Source organism: Mastigoproctus giganteus, chromosome 10 (genome assembly GCF_048544385.1).
Source record: "Mastigoproctus giganteus isolate SK-2022 chromosome 10, ASM4854438v1, whole genome shotgun sequence".
NCBI classification, from domain to species: Eukaryota; Metazoa; Arthropoda; class Arachnida; order Uropygi; family Thelyphonidae; genus Mastigoproctus; species Mastigoproctus giganteus.
In genome coordinates this window covers 222,394,050-222,410,590 of record NC_143584.1, presented here as the reverse complement: position 1 = coordinate 222,410,590, position 16,541 = coordinate 222,394,050, and the positions used below count along the sequence as shown (strand labels likewise).

Sequence of the window (16,541 nt, the reverse complement as noted above, 5' to 3'; positions counted from 1 at the left end):
TCTTAAGTAATACATGGAATGTCCCAAAAGTAGATAGACATGTTTAATTATAACAGTTCAAATAGTATAGGCTTTCATTTAAAAGGGAAAGTTAGAAGGAAAACTGTGAATTGTCAGTAGAAAGAATGTAGCAATGAAAATAAATCTATCAGAAAATGCATTAAAAAAAAAAAAAAAAAAAAAACTGATAATGTCATTGATATACCCATTCAAGAAGACCTACAGCAGCTCAAAAAATACCAGGGGTAACACCTAAATATTTTTTAAAAAACCATGGAAGTTTCTGGACTGATCATGATCACTCTTTGGCTGACCTGGTTCTTTTGGAGGAAAGAATTATTCATGATGAATTGACAAAAAAACTGAAAATTATTATTGTTTATTATTACATAGTTCCTGTGTGCCACTTAACACAAGAGCTGAATGCATTGGGAATTTGCTTGAAATCTGGTAGTAACACTCCGCAGATTCTATGGATTTTTAAAAATTTCCATTTTAAAATGGTCAGGGACTCATATTTTGCTGTATTCCTTCTCTATTTTCAAGTTATGTCAGAAAAAAGATAGTATGTTTTCATCGTGTAGTTCGTGCTGATGTCACTTTAACACACACCAGGAAAAACAATATTTCAACATTCAAAACATATCCACAATATAAAGTGCTGAGAAAATTAACAGTTAGTTAATGGTTTGTTTTTTCTCTCTTACTTGAAAATGGAAATACCAATTTGAATGTTATGCAAACCTAATATCTTTTTAAATCATTTATGGTTATAGTAGAGCATAATTTCATCTCTGTGTTTACTATTCTTTGTTGGGTATATCTTTTAAAATTTTTAAGTTCAAATTTTTTTTGTAAATAGTATTGAATAATCATTTTCATCCTCTCTACACATGTTAATCCTGGAATGCAAACATTTTTTATAACAATACTATATAATTGAACAAAACAGAAAAAAAATTTTAATTATTTTGGGACATAAATAAATCAAATAATTTTAACGTACCCATTTATTGCATTTTATAATCTACCTGTGCTATTTTTATTATTAATAATTTGGAGAATAGTGCATTCCAACAACTCTCCTATGTGAAAAATTTGATAAGTTGTATTATTAATTAATATTAACAGGTATGTTAATATTAATTAATAATAATATATAAACAAATAATAATTAATATTGTTGTTTACTAATGACTATAGTAGAAATAGCATTCACTTACATTATGATGTCTAAAATATGAGGAGAGGGGTACCCCTTCTTATCCTTTTTCAGTATCGATGAAGATACTTGATCCAAAGTTGCTCAACAGTTCCTAATCTTATGCTTTTTTATTTCCATGTTTTGCACTGCAACTAATTTATATTATATAAAGTAGGATGTTTTAGGATAGGATACTTGCAAGAATCCAGTGGACTTGATATGGTGCCTGTCTTATGCTAAACATTTCCAAGAATGCAGTTTTGTGAATGAGTCCTTGGCATACACTGTATGACTAATGTTTCATCAACAGTTCTTCCTCAGGATATGGCAGAAATACATCTTCCCTGCCAATCAAGTCCACCTGCTGCCATGAAGATCTGAAAACCTGTTTTCATATTCTTAACCATCCTCCTGAGAAAGTTTAGCAAAAGTTTGCACTTCTACCTAATTCATTAGATATTCCACAGTAGGCTGGCAGATTATGGACTTCACAGATAATTATCAGTAACCAATTTTCTTCACATGCTGTTAAATATTTCCTGTAGTTCTTGTCTTATCAGCGATGTTTTAGCACATACTGTGGCTCCTATTCTCAGCTGCAATTGTTTAAGACCATTCTCTTGTCAAAAAGTTCATTGTCCGATGGAATAGTGTTCTAGAGACAAACTTCAGTAAAGAGACCTCCAGATGAATTTTTCCAGACACTGCAAGCAATTTGGTTTACAGATTCACTGCAAAAAATGGAATGTTTTCTCTATATCCTCCTCCTCCCATGAGGAGGAGGAGGAGGAGGATATGGAGAAAGGATTTCATTTGAAAACTTTTCATATCAAAGACCAGACTGATAACTTCTTATACCCTCTGAATTGTCCATACAGGACTGTATGTAGCCATAATTGGTTCTGTGGCTACTGGTTTGACTAAATTTAAGGCAGAAAATCATTTTAATTCGCCCAGAATGACTTTAATAAATAAACCTACTTAAAAATCTTTGAGTTGCCATATTATGAACACGGTAAGGCTGAATCATTGATTGTCTGGGAACTGAGAATCCTAGTGTTTATTTTAAGGAATACCAGAAGCTTTGCCCAATATGTCTATAAATTTAGAATGCTTAAAAAAAATTAATTTTTGGTTTCTTAATTCTACCAAACTGATAAATTCACCACATTTTGTTGCTTTTCTAAATTTGCTATTAACACAGATCCTTCAGTTTAAAATGTGATGGAAAAATCACTTAGTAACATCAAAATTATCATTGTCACATGAGAAAGTAATGTTTGTACCTGCATTCTTGACACATACTTAATCCTTTCTGGTCTTATAATAGCTGTGTTAGGGGTAATAAACTGAATGACCATTATTATTTTGAACAAGTTTACTTACTTTTGGGTTGCTTTATGTGAGTTCAAACCCCTTTACAGACTGGTGGAATTCTTAAAGGCCTCTTAAGTGGGGCTGTAGTTAGCCAATCTCAGGCAGAGGGAGTAGAGTTTATTTCTCCTGTGAGTTATTCCAGAATTTTCAGTCTGCATAACATGCATGTTAGCTTGTAAATACAAATGTAATACACTATATTCGAGAGAAATTCTATAGGCAGTTGAAGGTTATTTGTTAGCTGCCCTCCTTTCTCACATTTTGTATACCTTACACCCACATCATCAATTCATGATACTGACTGCTTACATAAGCCGTGTGTTTATTAGACCTACAGTTTGTCAATGAGTGGAATTGTAACATGAATGCATTGCAGAATAGCCAGTAAATGACCTTGACCCACCTGTAAAATTCTCTCTACTATGGCATAGCATGGCCTCAGGTGCTGATTGCCATAAATCTAACAGCAATAACAATATTGTACGTTCCAGTAATTCAGATGGAAAAAAATACACACATTACTGAGAAAACAGAGATTGTTTAAATACAGTAGTTATATTTTTAAAATATAAATTTTGAAATGGAGAAAGAAACCTATGTATTAATTACTACTAATTTTAACATTTAGAGTATGTAATCATTGAATTTTTCACTAGTTTAATTTTTTAATTAGATATAATTTAGGGAAAGTTTCTTAAATATGTTCTAATATATACTTTTAAGTATGGAATCTTTAAAGTCATCCTTATTTTGAAGTTTTTGGACAGTTGTTTTTTTATGTGTGTAAACATTACAGTTGCAAATGGAATGTCTTTCATTCATATTTATTATCATTCTAATTGTATATTATATAAATAGATATATTTATTTATGTAAATATTTTGGCTTTGTGTTATGAGGACTTTGTTTTTAAATAATGCACAGAATCATGAATATCATAGAATATAGACAAGATATATTTTGAAATTGTAATTTAATTAATTTTAAATTAATATTACTTCATGTCCATATCAGAGGTTTGGAATTGAAAATTAAGAAATGGATGTTTTAAAGCCAGTTTAAAGGTAGCAAAAACATTTGTATGCTTTAGATGGTTTATAGGAAAATTTATAGAGTGGTTTACTGAAAGGAATGAGGAAAAGGGACAGGAATTGTGATATACTTTTGAAGATTTGCTGGGAAATTCTGAAAAATGAATATTCAGAAAATTTTAAATGAAGACCTGTTTGGTAAAATATCAGTGTGAGATAAGAAAAAAAGTCATTAATTAATAATTTTTACAACATTTTGTTGAGAAATTAAGAGTTCAACTTAATAAAACCACATTAAAAATAAAATCAACAGAATTCAGCAAAAACAACTTAGCATGGCATACAGCTTTAACTTTAATAAAAAGTTACTAAGTGGATTTAATAAAAGTTTTGAACAATATTTTTTTACTGACTCATTTCTCTTTTTAATGAAAAAAAATAATGATGGTAGAGAAACAAAGGATTGTTGCCTTTTTTTTAGAACTCAAAACAGAACAAACTTGGTTTTTTCCATGAGTTGCCATGATATCTCTACTTTTAACCGCTTCATGGATTATCCCGAGATATCTTGTTTTTAGTTTTAAAAGTTATTTGGAACTACACGAAATATCTCGGGATACAATAATACCCGAAGCAAACAATAATACCTCCAAATTTAGGACTGAAACGTATTTTCTCTGGCATTTATCTGGCTAATTTTCCATTAGGCAGGTAAATTCTGAGTTTTCTCAGGATTTTCTTACACCTGGCAGCAAACAACTGGCTTTCATTTTACTTATACTGTACAGCAATGTCAGAACAGTAGCGTGCGTTTCTGTGCCCGCCAATAAGCAAAATATAATTTTCCATCCTAAATGCAGAATACTGAACCCACGAAAATAATTCACAAAAACAATATCGAAAAATATTTCGGCACCCTCTTGAACTGCCGCCCGTAAGCAATGCTTACCTCGCCTGTCCACTTGTGGCGGCCATGTGTCAGAATGTAGTTAGTTCGCGATTACTGCTTGTGTGTTCCACTTGATTTTTTAAATTTATTTATATAATGAGTAATGAAGATTATTTGTGTGCCTTTCTTTTAGCTCAAGCGCTAATTTATTAAAAAAAATCTGTATAATTTGCACACTTTTTGGCGTACACGAGATAACTTGGGATAGCCCAAATGGGTTAATTACTCCCATGTATTTTCTATGAAAAAATTAATAAAAAACACAAACAACTATATAGTGAGTATTCGCATGATGCATACTTTTAATCTGTAAAATAAAAAAAGTCGATCTGTTACAGCACATTTTCTGGAAAAAAATGTTCCGGGAAGGGGTTAAACAAATGAAAGAGTAATCCAAAAGTAATCTGCCATTTATTTAGAAGTTGAGGCTTTGTTGTTTCATCCTGTTTTGACTTTACTGTTTAAAACATGGATAATGGGGGGGGGGGGCCTATAGTAATAATTCCTAACTAGTTAGTAAAAGTATTTTTTTGATGTGTGCTATCATGTGGGTATACAGAGCAGCTTCAAAAATTATTAAAAAAACTAAAGCTACTTTTTACATAGTTGTGAAAGTTAATTTATATGCCTATTTTGGCCTACTTTCATCTAGACTAAATAGCTTCAATTTTGTTAAATTTTGTAATAATATAACTTTTTACATTGTGTGGAGATATGTTGCTGACTATTATTACCCTCTTCACTACTTTTGAACCTTTTTTTGCACAAAAATATATTAGAAGGATTTCACAAATAAGATTATTTTCTTTGTGAAATCCTTTAATATCCAGTTGAAGAGGAACAACAAGAATGAGAAATAAAAAGAGCGAAATTAATATGCCAAGTGGACAGGCCTTAGAGAAGCTCCTTTGGCTTAAGTTTGTATTGTGCTATATTGTACAACTATATTGCAAGTGAAATTTTGGTCTTATCCTTCCACTTAAAACTTTCAAACAGAAACACTAAATTCTTTGTATGAAGGTTGCTCAAAAAAATAATAAGTGTATGTGTACAACAGATTGATATATTTAATTATCTCATCATGTGATCCATAATTGAATCATGTGGTCCAAGCCATTCTTTGATAGCACCTTTAATTTTACTCCTACAGCATTTATGCATGTCTCAATCAATGGAAATAGTCTGTCCTTAAGATCTTCCTTCAATTTCAGAAAGAGTTAATAGTTGTGCCAATTCTGGACTGTGGTTTAATTTTGCTGACAATCAGAAACAACAAGACACGTGTGGGCATGCATTATCACAATGAAGGAGAATGTCTGTTGCTGCTTTTCTTGTTTTCATCTCTGAAATATTTCAACATTGTGCACAAAATGTGGAAAGGTACAGGCCATTAACCATATAGATATTGTGGCACTGTACAAGATGTCTAATTAGTTTTCAACTAATTGGACATCTTGTACAGGCATATTTGATTGAAGTTGCAGAGTCTTGAATATGAAGTAGATGCTGCTTTGCTATTCATTTCAATCTACAGATTTTGATATGAATAGCTTCAAGATGTCTGTGGAACTGGAGCATTTGTTCAAATATTACTCCTAGATCTGTGTGGTGGTAAACCCTCAGGATTAAAGAACCATTTAGCATCACTGGAAGATGTGGTTGGTTTAACTTCAGTGATAAAATCATCATTGCAGATTTTGAAAGATTTATTTGCATATCAAAGTTTAACAGATATTGAGTGAAATGCAGGAGTTTTAAATTGATGGCTTCGATGATTTGTTGGTGGTTATCTGTTGGGTGGACTTCTGTTAAAATTTTTATATCATCTGTACAGCACAGTACAGATGATATAAAATGAATGGGATGAGGATGGCTGCGAAGAGCATGCCGGAAAGTATACCACCTTATGGGACTCTGGTGTTTACTTTGTGAATGAACATGGACTTTCTGACTTTAAGGTGAAGAATTATATTAGACAGAAGAGATCTTAAGAAAAGAAGTATGTTGCCTTTGGTTAGATAGTATTTCTCACAGAGGTGGAGGAGGCTAGAGATAGTGACTGTGTGTCAAATATCACAAGATAGCCTAATGGCTAACAGTACCTTTGTTTCACCAGGTAGAAGTTCATCCTGTTTGATACACATCCTCTGCAGATTCCCTGCTTTTGAAAGTGTATTATGAAAATGGAAAATCCTAGCCCTCATTAATGCTTTCCTTGTCATGGGCTTCTTGCACATGGAATATTGTTTCCTATATTTCCATTTCTCTCCTCTGAAATGAATAGTTCTGTTCAGTCTTATTACTTTTTTTGGACATCCCTCATAGCAAGAAAATAAGATTACCTATTGAAACTACCCATTTTAACCATGAAATGTAATTTTAGATGACATGTAATAGTAACTGATAAATTCCTACACTGCTGATATCAACTTCAGCTGGTTAAGTATTTCTCTAATTACTTTTTTTTTAATGTCTGCTGTTAGCTATAGAATACAAAAGGCAGTAATAATAGTCTTGGAAGAGTTATGGTGGAGATATAAAAAGCAGCACATGGACCAGACATTAAATTGAGATTCACATTAAAAATTTGTGAGCTGATATTTATTTTCCTTCTGAGTGGAAGGAAAGTGAATATTAGCTGAAGGAAATGAAGATGCATAGATAATTTAATTTCAGATATTAGTAGTATTAACTTTTAACAGGCACATTTTGCTGGAATCACTACACTGCTTATTGGTACCTTATTGACTTATTGGTACTTTTTGATATAGAGCAGAGGAAGTGGATGATGCATTAAATTAAGTGGTACATTTATTAACAGAATATAAGGTTTATGCATAGTTGATTGTAGATATATTTTGACAAAGTGCATTGATAAACATGGCTTTGCTACTTAGAAATATTAAAATTTTAATGTCTATTATTAAGGTGCATGTCTAGCTAAGCTGATTGAAACGTGAATTGTTTGATGTGCGATATTTTGATATGTGGGTCTGCAGTTTGGACAGGATAGAAAGCTTTTTGGGCAGAATACAGTATACATCCAATTTAGGTATTATTGTATAGATAGATTTTGTAGTATTGTTTGATGATGTAATCATTCAGAGGTTTGAAAAGTGTTTTATGTAGTCTGTTTTATCATCTTTAGATGAATTGTTGTTTTTAACTTTGGTGAATAAATGCCTTTTGATAATGATGAATTGTGAAAAAGTGCCAAAAAAAAAAGGAGAATGGCTATAGAGAACCTACTTAAATCAATTTTAAATTTGTCATATTGAAAGGTTGTAAGTTGAATGGTCTACTCGTTAAGTAAAAATGGTGCATAATACCATAATTTTATCTCTGGACTAGTGGTAGATTGTGTGTAGTGTCAATGAAATAGTAAAGGAACATATTTCATCTTCCATGAAATAAGAATAAAATCATAGCTGCAGTAAACATTTAAATAACTATAACAGGAATGGTCAGAACACCTTTTTCTTATTGCCTAACCATGCATGCTACATTTGGGTGTTTTTTTTTTTTTTTTTGAATAACAGGAAAAGGTAATTATAAATATAATAAATAAAACCAGTTGGATGTCTTGAAAATCACTCTATTGATTTTGAAGTGTGAACAATAGGACAAAAATGAGATTGAAATGTTCAGAAATTGGTCTGAGTTATCTGTTTTAAAAAGTATAAACTGCTTTATTGATCCCAAATTCTCCCCTTAATAAAGTGAAAATACTATAAACAAAGTGGAATTTTGTTTATAGCATTTAATGAAAATTCTTAAATTAGACTTACCTTTATCCTTGTATTCATTTAGGCAAATATGTTTGATTTTTTTATGAAATTAATCTTGAATTGGATAGCATGAAGATCACATAGCTCTCATTGGCTTCCATTAATCATGATTGACAGCTAGGTGTTTCTGTTATATTTGTATGTTCAAAAATAACACAATATGCTTTGCCAAAAATTGATGCTGTTGCCATGAATATGATGGGGGAGTGTTACCAAGTGGCTTTTTGAACATTAATATTAGTTTAAAAAAAAAAAGAAAGAAAGAAACACCTCTATATGAAAATTAAATTCTGGGATGCCAAATTTACCAATAGCAATAAAACTTATGGTGTCAGAATTTTTCACCTCCATTTCCATTCATGGATCAGGTTAAAATGGGAACAACAGCAATGACACACTTTGCAAAGAACTGATATTCTTCTGCTGATTCACTTTAATATCAGACAAAAACAATGATAACAAAGGCTAAACTCAGAAAAGTAAGGGTCTTGGATTCCATTGTTGCCCATTTTCAATTGTTTCTTGCTTTCTCTCACCTGACTTATCTTAATGAAACTGTAACATCTGGTCAGTTTAGAAAAATGGGATCAGTTAATAAAATTTTTCATTTCTAATTTAATGTAATGCTAAAATAATGCAGTTATTTGATGTATTAGAATATGATCCATAAAAAATCTCTCTTTCCACACACACAGGTTGTTCAAAAAATAATGGGTGGGTGTTTTGAGGATCTATGTTTAGAATAATGAAATTATTTTTAAGTTATTGATTTTTTTATTTGTAATTGTACTTAATTAAATTTAAAAAACACATTTCCACATGTGCAATGATTCTGCATAAGTCTAATTGATATTTTACTTCTTGCCATACATACTTTAGCATATCTTGTGTAACCTGCTGAACAGCTTCTGTTCTTGCTTTCAAATGAACTAGATATAGAATTTTTGCTATTTTCTAGGTCCCTAAAGAATTTTCTTTAGGGACCTAGTGATTCTGTAAACAATTCTTCACTAGGTCCCCATAGAAAAAAATCAAGGGGAAGGGGTTTAAATCAAGGCTTCTAGGTGGCCATTCAGTTGGACCACCCTTGCCAATCCATCTTGCAGGAAATCTTGCATTGAGAACTTTTGCGTTTGTCTCTTGAAAAATGTGACAGTGCACTCCATTTCCATTCATGGATCAAGTTTCTTGCTAGAAAATTGCCATCTTCATTTTCTTGTAACTGAAGAAAGGAAAAACTTCTAGATGTCCAGATTTCTAAACATTCCAGGTATATTTGCCTGCTAATTGCATTTTCAATGATGGTTCAGAGATGCGATCACACCTTGCCAATCAGAGATGCCAACTATCATGAATATGTTTTTGAACCACTTTCAGATTTTCTGATCTCCATATTCAGAATTATGACAGTTTACCTATCTCCACTGATATGAAACATGGCTTCATAAGCAAACTTTGTGGTGTTCAATAAATTTTCTTCATCATCTAGACAATTTAAATGAACATTGGAAAATACTGCACATTTTGATTTGTCATCTGATTTAATTCATGCAACAATTGAATTTTATATTCATGCAACTGAAGTTGTTTTAAGTAACGTGCCGCTGAGTGTTGATTTTGGAATTTGTAATTCTAAACTCGGACAACAAAGTGATTTCCCAGGGCTATGAATGCAGGATCCCCTGATGTCTTCCACAGTTTCTTCCGGCATATTTGACTTTCTCATTCTTCTGTTTAAAATGCCACCCATTTCTTCAAATGAAACCATCGTCTAATGTTGTTGTCATGTGGCGGTTCTTATTAAACTCACATCTGAATGCTTGTTGAAAGTAATAACCAATTTATGTTCAGCTAACAACAAAGCACAATGTACCCTTTCCTTCAGAGTAAACATGACTGGGCAACTACACAATTAGATATGGACTATTGTTAACTATGCAGAAATGTAGTCATATAATGCACATATGTGTGTTATATTAGCTTACATTGCGCAGGTTTACACAAGCCATGTTAGCTAATATTTTTTATAACTTTTCACCATGGGAGTTTTAGTGTGATCACTTCTAATTTTAAAAAAAAAATTTGAGTTAAACCTAATGGTTTACAAGTGCATTGTATTTGAAAATTCTGCCCCCACCCCAAGTGAAATTTTAATGATGTCTATATATAAAACCATGCACAATTATTCTTTCTGTGGAAAGAATAATTATGCAGTTATTTGCATGGAAATTAAGTAGCATGCATGCTGCATTTTAATTATGCATTTGAAATGTTTTACTGATTATTGTATTTCACTTTATTTTTACATACAATCAATCAGGTGTGGGGAACTTGAAATCATCTACCTCTGACCATTTCAGTTATTTGATGTAAACAGATTGCCTTATTTTGTGATGAGTTGTGAGCTTCCCTTTATAAGAACTATTGAAATTAATAGTGTCAACATCACTGTTCCAGGCAGTTTGATTTTTTACAGGGGCTTTCATTCACTTATAAAAGTTTTGTACTGGAAGGTGCATTTCCATTTTGCAAGTGCTAAGCTAAACACAACATTGTTTTAATATTATTGTTATTTACTGATGTTAGTTACCAGTAAAGGTGTATAAATTATCATAATAAAGAAAATAAAAATTGAATTGCATTCTATAATTTGGATTAAATGAATGCATAATATATATATTGTAAATATTTTCTAGATTAGTTCATTTTTCTAAAATATTATTTGAACTGCAAGAATTCTGAATAGTAAATGAAGTTTCTTGCACTGTGACATTTTACTGTGATAATATATTTAGTTGTAAATATGCATACTGTTTTAGTTTTATCATTAATTGGCCTCACACACATCACAGCAATATTTTTCCATGTTTCAGACGAGAAATTCTTTCAGAATGAATAGTGAATACACTGTTTTTTATTGTTATTATATAAATGGTATGTGGCTAGTTCCAACTTACTCGAACATGATTTTAATGTGGTAATTTTAGTGATATAATCCAGGAATCCCCAACAGGGTAGAATAGTTCCACAAGTCATTTGACTTGTGGAACTATTCTGAGTGTCTCGCAGTAATACTATGCATTTCTGACTGCTTAGGATTTCCGTAAAGGTGTTAACTTTCTTTTAAATGGGAAAAGGAAAAAATCCATTATAGCTTTCAGTGGAAAGGAGCAAAGGTTTAAGTTTAGGAAAGTGCATTGTTGTCTAATATAATAGATGCTATTGGGCAGATGCTATTTTGCTGCATAAGAAAGGAGATAAATCAGAAATTGGAAATTATAGACCAATTAGCTTGTTATCCCAAGTCTACAAGTTGTTCACAAGGGTTATTACTAACAGATTAGAAAGAATACTTGATGAGAATCAACTGAAAGAGCAAGCTGGCTTTAGGACAGGATTCTCAACTATGGATCACCTTCATGTAATATTACAGCTAATGGAGAAAGCAAATGAATATAAAATTCCATTATACCTGGCATTTGTGGATTATGAAAAGGCATTTGACTCCATACAGCATAAGACTGTATGTTTCAGTCACTGGAAAGACAAGGCATAGATACCCCATATACTACGGTTTTGAAGAAAATATATGAGAACGCTGCCTCCTTTATTAGACTAGACGAAGACAGTAGCAAATTTAAAATTGAGAAAGGAGTTCAACAAGGAGACACAATATCTCCGAAATTGTTTACTGCTGCCCTTGAGGAAGCTTTCAGAAGATTAGACTGGTTGCAGAAAGGAGTCAATGTGAATGGAGAGTACCTAAACCATTTATGATAGTAGATGATATTGTGGTCATAAGCCACGATCCCAAAGAATTAGAGGAAAATCTTAATCAGTTATGCAGAGTTAGTAAGGATTCTGGACTAATGATGAGCAAGTATGCCACAGAAAGGGATATAATGATTGAAGGAGCAGTAATTGAAAAGGTGGAGTCATATACTTATCTGGGACAAGTCATTAGCTGTAAGAATGATAAATGGCTGGAAGTCAAGAGAAGAATAAATTTATTTTGGATGGATAACATTCAGGAAATATAGTCAAATACTGAAGAGCAATATCCCACTTTGTCTGAAATGTAAAATAATGACTCAATGTATACTCCCTGCCATGACTTATGGAAGTGAAACTTGAGCACTCACCAAAACAATGGAAGAAAAGCCGGGAACTACACAGCTTGATAAAAGGTTGGGGACCTCTGATCTAATCACTTCATTTGCCCATCTGCCTGGATAAATTAGATGCTCCTTTGCAAGCAAATAAAAATCAGCTTCTGCATTTTAAATGAAATGCTCTAGGAAGCAGTATTTCTTTCTTTTCATGATTTTCACTATAATTTCATTTTTCTGATATTTCTTTGAGTCCAACAAGTTAGCCAGTGTCTGATTGAGGTTTCCATATGCTTTATTTATGAATCATGTAATTTTTTATCCTATTTCTCCTTGTCCACATTCATTTTGCATTTTCAAAAAGGAAAAGGAAAAAAAAAAAAAAGATTTGTTTATAGCATTTACAAAAGTGGATATGCTTTAAATTTTTTTATATAATAAAGCAGTTTGACTAATTTCTTATATAAAATCACCAGAATTTATTTTTCATAAGCACATAGCATATACTGATTTTTGTACATTTATTTTATTTTATTTTATTTTCTTTCCATAGTCACTATACTAATTCTACTTAATTGCATTTACTCTTAAAAGTTTTGATGAAGCCTAAAAGCATCAAAACACAAAATAGTTTTGAAAGAATTTGAATGACTTTCATATACACTTAGAAATAGCATGAAACTGCCTTGTTTTTTGAGTGAAGAGCTCTTCAAAAAGTGCACTCATTTATGCATAGTATTTCTTCATTTTAATGAAATCGAAATTGGTGATTAAACTGTAATCATACTTTGACTTTAAGTAATGATATGCATTATTCAGTATATGTCAGCAATTGCCTATCCACTAAGTACTTTAGAAATTGGTTTTGTTTTTCTAGAAAGATTCCATTTTTCTTTTGTGCAGTATGGCAGACCTGTAATTTTTAATTACTATGCCTACCTTAATGTGACAGGGATTTCATGTCTATTATTAGATGATGTTTATAACATCATCTACCCACTCTTGAGAAATTTACTGTCACGTATTAACTTAGTTGACAATTAAGTGTTGCCAAAGGAATTGTTCCACAAAGATTACTTTTTGTCTAATGCAATTATAATCTAAAATTCAGTGCTGCCTTTTATTAAGTTGGTTTAGTTCTGTTTTATCTCAGGTAATAAAATAATTGGGAAAAAGATAATACTACTGATTTTCTCCATTATGTTTTTCCCTTTACTGTGTGGGAACACTATTGTCCTGACAGTCACAAATCTTGGACGCTTCAGAAGCAACTGCCTTTATATATGTGTCAGCTTAAAGTTACTAATATTGTTTTTAATCAAGTAACATTTGGAACTGAATAACAATCAGAAGTTTTCTTCCTCTTACCACTTGGCTGCTCATTTAGATTCAATACATTAATTCACTGATTTACACAAGTTTACCAGTTGAGGTTATCTGGTCATAACTGGTTATGATCGAAGCAAATAGTTAACTGGTCATAACAACTTTGATTTTTTTAATGAATAATGGATTCACCTACTTGGTGATATTCGATTAAAACTGATATTAGTAACTTTACATCAACTCATGGATACACAAATTTTGAAAATGACACTGAAATCACTGGAGGGAGACAATAGTTTCTTTAACTGTTAATTAGGATAATTAGTGAAAAATAACAGCTTAGTTCCAAAATAAAAAAAAAAAAATCATAATTTGATTACTCCTTATTTCTGTAACCATAACATAAATGCAATAATATATAATATATAGAACTTCATTTGTATCATTGTCCATGATTCAGCATTACGGGAATTTGTCAGTTGCTACTTGTCTCTCCACCCACCTATTCATTCTAAGGAAGTTGAAGTGCACCATTTTGAAATTATCAGAACTTGTCTTATTCTTCAGCATTTTATAGACAAATCTTGTAATTCTGAAACAAAAAAAAATTTTTTAAACTAAATTATCATTTTAGTATTCTGCAGTCATAAAAATGAAAAGACTAACTATTGTTTTTCAGAATATATCATTTTTATTAAATTAATTTATTGAATTCTGTATTTTTGATGTAATCACATTTATTTTGTTTAGAAAAGTCTCTTCTGCAAATTTAATGAACGTGATTAAGAACATTATTCTTCATATGGATTAACAATGCAGTTATGCTAAGCACTTTCAGACAATAGTTTTTAAAATTATTCCATTCCCATTTAAACCAATCCACAAATTAATTGGGTGAATTAAAGGAGTTCATTAGAGTCTGTTTACAAAAGTATACATATTTACAAAATAGAAAGGTTAGAATTAATTCTTAAAATATATTATGCATTATGTTTTGATTATTCAGATTGATTTATGCATGTATTCATTAGAATGTTTTTCATGGACTGTTGAAAGCATGAAAGAACAGATTTAATTTTTGTTAAGTTTGAATCACACACACAAACACACACACTGGGAAAAAGTTTTCATTCAGAAAAATTTGTTTAATAAAAGCTGCTGTTAGTGAATGCTACTGTGATGAATTTGGCTTACTTTCAAAACTATCAGTTATCTTTGAGATTTAAACTATGTAAAAGAATAATAACTTGACCCAAGTGCATATTTTGTGTATTTGTAATATATGTCTTTTCTGTATATTGCACCTCTAGTCCATTTCTGTTGACTTTTCTCTGAGAATGATAATTCATATCTTGTCAGACTTAATAAAATACATGAAATGCATCTTTGTCGGTTCTGTCATCTTTTCTCACACTATTACATATCAGAACATGGGTGCTGTGAATATTATTTTACATAAGTTTTATATTGAATAACATGCTATAAATGCCTGAAATTTGCAACTGATCCAGTTGCAAATTTCATATCCAGTTATTAAATATGGATATAAAAACAATCATAATAAATAGGAACATATCATTAAGAGATTTAAACTAACCTTTACAAAAGGGATATGTTTCAACAGAGTGAATTTCAAGAGTCCAGAAACAAATATAAATCACAATGGGGGAACAGTTCTCCCACACAAGTAGCTGTCCCCTTAAGGATTCTCCCATTAACTACTGGACTATGAAAATTAAAGATTTCACTTTTGAAAATATGCCTTTTAAATAAAAGGGTTAACTTTTGTATTGTTTTTTTAAATATGTATGATTTTTTTAAATATGATATTTTTCCAGTATTACAGTTTATCAGTCAAGTATTTTTTTTTTTTTTTTTTTACTTTATATATTTTTAAATTGATAAGAAATGGATGTTCATGGGGTGTGTAAGGTTGCAAACCCTTAAACCTACTTGTTTTCCTTTTATGGTTATAGATGAAACATCTGAAACAGCAGAGAGAAACCTATCCCATGAACAGCCGCCACCCTATCAGCATCCATTTCTGGAACGAGTAGGAGATGTAGAAGAGCCTAGTCCCAAAGAAGATTGTAATACCAAAGTAATATAATGTGCATTTAGTATTGTAATTCGTATTGTGATCTAAATTTTACTTTTTCTTGAATATGCTCAGAGAAGCAAAGTATTTATTCAAATTGCAACAAGTTAATTTTAGTAGATTTATTTCAGGAAATTAAGTTAATATATATATATATATATAGGCTTTCAAGCAGCTCTACAGAAGCTTCTTCTCTTCCTCTTGGTCAGTAGAATTTCTTTTTTTTTTTTTTTTTTTTTTTCTTTTCCTCCTTTAATTTTTAAATTTTATCACTAAAGTAGATTTTATCATTAAATGAAGTAAGTACTACAACCTGTTACAAAATGCTGCTTAGTTTGAAACTGGGATATTTTTATTATATAAATTTAATTAAAACAAAAAAAGTACATCTGATCAAAAAGGGAGTATTTGTGAAGCTGCTTGAGAAAACATTCATCTTAAATAGCACTGAGAATTAAAAGTAGTCCCAGACTTTAGAAACTAAACTATATAATTTCAAAGATCTCTCTTATAAGAGAGTGAGTGAGTGTGAGAGAGAGAGAGAGAGAGAGAGAGAGAGAGATGCAAAACTAATAACGATTAATAGAGGTACAAAACCAACACAACTTGTTTGCTAGTAAGCAAATTTTATAATTAATGAAGTATTTTTTGATAAGCTA

The 16,541-nt window shown here is 31.1% G+C and overlaps 1 protein-coding gene across 1 annotated transcript in view; it reads left to right on the top strand.

The window, feature by feature from the left end:
• Positions 1-15,894, top strand: part of LOC150079960 (cholinephosphotransferase 1-like) — an 85,970-nt gene extending 70,076 nt beyond the window's left edge. The window contains exon 9 of the mRNA XM_090383292.1: positions 15,761-15,894. Coding sequence (XP_090239418.1) covers positions 15,761-15,894 — 134 coding nt within the window. The remainder of the gene's footprint in view (positions 1-15,760) is intronic.
• Positions 15,895-16,541: the final 647 nt, after the last annotated feature.